This window comes from Orycteropus afer, unplaced genomic scaffold (genome assembly GCF_000298275.1).
Source record: "Orycteropus afer afer isolate SDZICR_OR568_19922 unplaced genomic scaffold, OryAfe1.0 scaffold00043, whole genome shotgun sequence".
NCBI lineage: Eukaryota > Metazoa > Chordata > Mammalia > Tubulidentata > Orycteropodidae > Orycteropus > Orycteropus afer.
In genome coordinates, this window is record NW_006921630.1 from 7847276 (window position 1) to 7853936 (window position 6661).

The 6661-nt window shown below is 43.2% G+C and overlaps 1 protein-coding gene across 1 annotated transcript in view; it reads right to left on the reverse strand.

The window, feature by feature from the left end:
- Positions 1 to 413: 413 nt before the first annotated feature.
- STX6 (syntaxin 6) overlaps positions 414 to 6661 on the reverse strand; it is a 60545-nt gene continuing 54297 nt past the window's right edge. The window contains exons 4-8 of the mRNA XM_007937689.1: positions 6389 to 6399; positions 5049 to 5084; positions 3225 to 3236; positions 1956 to 2082; positions 414 to 524 (exon numbers count right to left, since the gene is read on the reverse strand). Coding sequence (XP_007935880.1) covers positions 414 to 524; positions 1956 to 2082; positions 3225 to 3236; positions 5049 to 5084; positions 6389 to 6399 — 297 coding nt within the window. The remainder of the gene's footprint in view (positions 525 to 1955; positions 2083 to 3224; positions 3237 to 5048; positions 5085 to 6388; positions 6400 to 6661) is intronic.

Sequence of the window (6661 nt, forward strand, 5' to 3'; positions counted from 1 at the left end):
ATAAATGTACTGCAACTATCTGGTTTCTTTGGGAGGCGCTGAAAAACAAAATAACTTTGCCTAAACCCTGTTGTAAATTTTGTCTGATAGTTTTGCTTCTTTTGGGAAGGCTAGGCTTTATAAAAGAGTAGTGGTGCTGTTCAAACCCACCAGCCACTCCGTGGGAGAAAGATGAGGCAGTCTGCGTCTGTAAAGATTTCAGCCTTGGAAAATGCTGTGGGGCAGTTCTACTCTGTCCTATAGGTTTGCTATGAGTCAGAATTAGCTTGCCAGCAAGACTTGGTTTGGTTTTTTGGTTTATAAGTACAATAGCTTTTGGTTTTACTAGCCATGTAATTGTTGTTTTCTTCCCCAGGTCTCATAGAATGGCTTTTCCCCTCGCTTTCAGAGTAGTGAGAGGAGCCTCTCAATACTCACACTGCCTGTTCCTCCAGCTCCCCTCCAATGCGCTGGGACATGTTCTTCAGCACCCCGATGCTGCCAGAGACCAGCTCCAACTGCTCATCCTGCTGTTCCACAATCAACTGGTGCCAGAGAAAATGGGAAATAAGCAATTAAAATCCATCTTACCTGGTTCCAAGCCCAGCACTCTAGCAGCTGCTAGCTTCTTTGCCAACTTGGGACAATTCACATTCAGAAGCAAAGCCCAGAAATCAAAGGACCACACCGTCGCCTCTAAAAACACACTGCTCAAAAGGCTGGATTGTCAAGCTACTTGTATCTCTTGCTGATCCAACTTGTGGACAGTCAGCGGGACTTGAAACCATCAAGAGAGATTGACCCTTGTTGGCTGAAAGCAGACAATAGCCAAAAGCGCAAGTACAGATGACCACTGAGACGTGGGGGTATCTGGGAAGAGGATGCTGTTGCAAGGATCAGGCTCAATCCACAACAGACTGCCTGGCTTAAATACAAGTCTCTGGAGGTAGGAAAATCATGTACACAAAGTTCTTTCCTCCTTCCTCCAGGACAAACTAGAGGAGGCCTTGGGGTAGTAAGTTACCTCAAGGACAACTAGTGACTGCAAACAAATATTTAGTCTTCGTTGTGCTGCATCTTCCTCACTTTTTGTTTTTTAAAGTTTGGTTAATAACAACGGAAGGAGACAACTGGCTAAGCAAACATGCTAATGGGAAAAGAACACAAAACTTACATATATACATATAAAACAATATTTAAGACTCAATAGTATAAATGAGTAGGTAATACTCAAATCTCCACCTACACCATTACTGGCTTTCTTTTATTAATATAACTGTACATCAAAGGCAGTGATAGACATCATCAACCTCACTTGCCTTCTACCCTTTAACCTCCACAAAAGCAACTGTTTTTATATATAATAATACCACGCATAGTGCCTAAGGCACTTGACTGCTAACCAGAAGGCTGGCGGTTCAAACCCACCAGCCACTCCTCGGAAGGAAGGTTGGGCAATCCTACTTCCGTAGTGATACTGCCTCAGAAACCCAAGGAGGGGTCACTATGAGTCAGGGCCGACTCGACGGCAAGTAACAACAACAACAACAATACTAACAAATAATTTTCAATGAAAAGGGACTCAATCTTTCTGAGTATACCTTTGCTTAAACGAAAACCAAACCAAACCAAACCAAACCAAAAAAAAAAAAAAACACCTGAGTATACAAGTGGAGGCTGGGAAGGTTTTCTTTTTAAACCAATGGTTTTATGTCTCATTTTTGGATGTCTGGTCTGCTTTTCATAAAAGACCTAATCAAGCTCGGTTCTCTTGAAATAGTAATTGGTACTCTAAAGGCTTTAAAACCCTTTATGTATACAATCATTGCATATTCAGATGTAGACTGCTTGAGGAAGAGCTCTTGTCCAACATGGTTATCATTAAGCAACAAAATACCAGGGCTTACAGGGAACTAAGGGAGGTAGCTATCCTGCGTCCCCCTTCCCTGTGCTCAGCCAGCTCTGAGAGAGGGTACCTGTTGCTGTGCTTGCTGCTCCTCAATGAAGTGGGAATTGGCTAACTGCAGCTCTCGATCCAGGCGCCCGTATTTATCTGTTCCAGTGTTCCAGTTCTGGCCACCACTTTCTCCTAGCAGGGCCTGTGTGAGCAGGGGCAACAGGAGTCAGAAGAAACAAATAGTTACCATCTCTAAAAACGTGATGCATCACAGAACAGTGTAAAGAGTTCTGATATCTCTCATCATCTGTTTTCTCCCTGGGTCAGACTTTTATGTAGCACAGGAGCTCCATCACAGTGTGGTATAATTTAAGGAATGCCAGGAAGGGCCCTCCCTGTTGGCCAAGATCTCCCAAAAGGCCTAGCAAATGGGCTTTGTTCCATTAAAATGCAAAAAAACGGCTACATAGCGACCCCTCCTTGGGTTTCTGAGGCGGTATCACTATGGAAGTGGATTGCCCAACCTTTCTTCCAAGAAGTGGGTTTGAACCACCAGCCTTCGGGTTAGTAGTCAAATGCCTTAGGCACTACGCCACCAGAGCTCCCAAAATCAACAAATACTCATCTATATATGGCTTTATAATTTAAAAGCAAGCGGTCTCTTAAATGATTAGTTCTTCCTGGCACCCTTGGAGGGTCACCAGAGACTCATAGGTTCCAGTCGAATGGACTCTGCCATCTACACCAAAATAACCAAACCCACTGCCATCAAGTCAATTCCGACTCATAGTGACCCCCAATGGGTTTCCAGGTGGTAATAGCTGGTGGCTTTGAACCATCAACCTTCTGGTTAGTAGTCAAATTCCTTAAGCACTACATCCTTTTAAATATGACTCAGGGAGTTTGGGAGAGGGAGTTGGGAAGGAGAAAGGAGAGACCCTAGGATAGTAAGAAGGTAGGTCAGAGCTCCTTAAGCACAAAAGGTGCGACAACTGCCTACCTCTGCTCAATATTACCAATGAATAAAACTCAGTGACCTTTAAAAGCCTACAGGGCTTCCCAGATGGGAATTGAGGGTTGTGTCACCAGGCAACTATGATGCTGAGTGCCCTAACCCAGATGACCCAGGCAAGTTCTCCACCAGAGTCCCCAGCTGCCAAATATGAATTCAAAGTTTGAAGCCAGAAATGGGTACTTCTTACATGAAAAGGCCAGCCAGGAATAGCAAGAGCTCAGTTCGGGCAGCTGGTAATAACTGAGATCCCCACAAGCCTTTCTGACTAGTCAAAGTCATTGCCCATGCCAGCCCTCCAGCACAAAGAACCACTAGAAGCTGGCAACTAACAATGGATTCTTTTTCCTTATGGAGTTGCCACATTTTCTTACCAGGAACTTTTCCCCCCTAATACATACCTTTTTTTAAAAAAAAAAAATTTATTTTTAATTTTTGTTGTTGAAAATATACACAGTAAAACATACACCAATTCAACCATTTCTACATGTACAATTCAGTGACACTGGTTACATTCTTTGAGTTATGCAACCACTCACTCGCCTTTTCTCAACTGTTCCTCCCCCGCTACCATAAACTCACTGCCCCCTGAGCTTCCTATCTAACCTTCTGAGTAGCTGTTGTCAGTTTGATCCTGCATCATTTTTTAAAAGAGCAAAATACTCAAGGCAGGCGTTCTTTACTAATTAAGCTACTGTTTCGCTTAAAGAAGACTTTAGGGGACTTTTTAGTTCGAGGTTTAAAGATTATCTCCGGGCAACAGTTTTAGGGTTCATCCAGCCTCCATGGCTCTAAAAGTCTCCTTCCAGGTTTTTTCTTTTTTTAAAATCTCTGGATGGTCGAAAGCCTGACTGACTACTAACAATGCCCCAGGCCCTCTCCATTTCCTCCATACCTACCCTGACCTCCTCAACTGACTTTCAGAGGTAAATCCAGTCACATGGCCAAAGGTCAGGGGCTAAGATCCAGGAACCCCAGGATACACAGCACTACATTCTGGGACAGGCATTAGAAGAAGGGCCAGGAACCTCAGAGCTTCCAGGGGCAAAGGGTTCAGTCTAGTCAAGAGGCTGGGTGGTTAACTGTCTCTGGTGGAAAGCAGACCCAAGGCTTTTTGTGGGTCCCTCCGCCCACAGCTGGTCTTAGGGGCTGTTAAGATTTAAATGATACTGCTCATTCTGATCCAACTCTATGGAGAACACCATGGCTCAGTGCCAAGTTTTTCAGTATCAGAAAAGGGTTAAGTGCATATTATGGTTTGAATTGTTGTTGTTGTTTGCCGTCGAGTCGGCCCTGACTCATAGCGACCCCTCCTTGGGTTTCCGAGGCAGTATCACTACGGAAGTAGGATTGCCCAACCTTCCTTCCGAGGAGTGGCTGGTGGGTTTGAACCGCCAGCCTTCTGGTGAGCGGTCAAGTGCCTTAGCCACTATGCTACCAGAGCTTCTTGGTTTGAATTATATCCCCCAAAATATATGCTGTAAATCCCAACTTTGATCTATACCTGTGGTTATAATCTCATTTGAGAATGGGTTGTCCTTGTTATGTTAATGAGGCAGGATTCATACATGGTGTATCTTGAGTCTATGTTTTTTGAGACAAAAGAGATTAAACAGGTGAGCAGAGAGAGAGGGGATGACTGATGTCAAGACACATGGAGATTTCCAAGGAACCAGGAAGCAGAAGCTGAGGAGACAAGAGCTGACAGACAGAAAGGCTTCCCCTAGAGCCGGTGCTCTGAATTCGGACTTCTAGCCTCCTAGACTGTGACAAAAAAACTTCTGTTTGCTAAAGCCATCCACTCGTGGTTATTTCTGCTATAGCAGCACTAGAGAACTAAGACAGTGCATCATTAGCCTGTGGGCACAGAACTGGGCTCCACTAGGGCCCTGTGCACTGCACAGTCAAGGCTTTTTTTTTTTTTTTAGGCTTACACCTACCTAGATGGGACAAGCTATGAATTAGCTTAGACTTCAAGTCTGACCCCTAACAGTACGTTTTAATGGTAAAGAAGATAGAGGGCAGGCCCAGAGCACCTGTGTGGGGGGTGTCAGAGCGGGAAGCCCTGCCTAAAGCATAAAGTAGCACAGTGCCTGGTGCCAAGCAGGGGAAAGGCAGCAAGGCTGACTCTGCCTGCTGGAGTGTTTGGAGAGCCCTGGCCCTGCTATTCCTTGAAAATCTGACTCTGATATTTCACTCATGGCCTAAAATAAAATTCCAAGCCACAGTTGAAAAGGCAATATATAAATACCCATTTTATTTACATTAGTTCAACTATACTACCTAGAGAATAAAACATCCAAGTTAAGAGTAATATAGGAGGATATGTGTTACCTACCTCATACACTGACACAACTACTTCAGGTACTGTCACTCAACTTGCTCTAAGCTAAAGTGGAAATGAAAACGGGACACCAAAACCAGCCAGCTTGTGGCTATTCACTAGCTTCTCTCAAGAGTTAAGAGTCCAATTCAATGGGCTGGCTAACAGCTTTTCCTAGCTGTCCTGTTCAAAAGAAGAGCAAGGGAAGTAAATAGAAAAAAGAATAAGGACTTGAAAAATAAAATGCAGGGAAGGGAAACAAGAAAACTAAGTTAGGGGATTTTTATAGAGCCCCACCCCCATCTTTAAGATTTTAGAATACTTGTTTTCAAATTTGAGTGAGTCATCAAAAACTCAGATATAAAATAAGGATTTATATTATGAACTGGGAGCTCTGGTGGCGTAGTGCCTAAGGCATTTGACTGCTAACCAGAAGGCTGGCGGTTCAAACCCACCAGCCACTCCTCAGAAGGAAGGTTGGGCAATCTACTTCTGTAGTGATACTGCCTCAGAAACCCAAGGAGGGGTTGCTATGAGTTGGATATGACTCCATGGCAGTGGCTGTATTTATTATGAAGTACTGATTCCTAGCATAGTAAAAATAGTGAGCTGATGTCTCAAGTTAAAAGCCTACTAAATAAAAATAAATAAAATCAAAGGCAACTAAATAGACTAGTGGTAACTTCCTAGAATCTAAACAGAATGAAGTTAATTAACCTAAGTCATTTAAAGCAAATACTACCAATTAACATGAAGTCTTTGAGAAGGTTTGTTATATTCCTAAGTAAAATGGACAGCCACAGAATGTATAAAATGCAATTATGTCATAAGATCATCTAACAGTTCAGCAGCAAGCAAATATACTTAACTCAACCAAAAGAATCTAAAGTAAACCTAAATTCTAGGTGGTAAGTGTCTATTTTTTAAAAAAAAGACTATACTTTAATAGTTGAAAAGGAGTTACTATCATACACTAAAGTGTCTAATTTTTAAGAAGTATTTAAGACAAAGCGAGATTTGAGTTAAAACAAATTTAAGGTCCCTCCAAACTTTTTACAGTAGTCTGGGGCTGTGGGCTTCCATGGTCAGTGAAGGATCCCAAGATGGCCAGGTAAAAACTTGCTCTAAAAGCCACTTTTGGGAAGATCATACCTGAAACCAAAATGCTGGTGCTAACTCCCTGAAATCCTAGAAAGAGATCTCATCTCCAGGTCAGCTATTCCCTGAGACGCCACTAGCTATCCACTGGGCCGACTGCAAGGCCCACGTGGCCAAGTCTGGCTTAGCGAATGACTTTGAAAAGAAGTTTAATGCCCTGAAGGTTCCTATGCCAGAGGATAAATATACTGCCCTGGTGGATGCGGAAGGAAAGAAGATGTGAAGAGTTGTGTTAATTCTCTTCTTTCTCAAAGACCAGGACTGGGGAATATGAGAAATAGCTGGAGAAGAT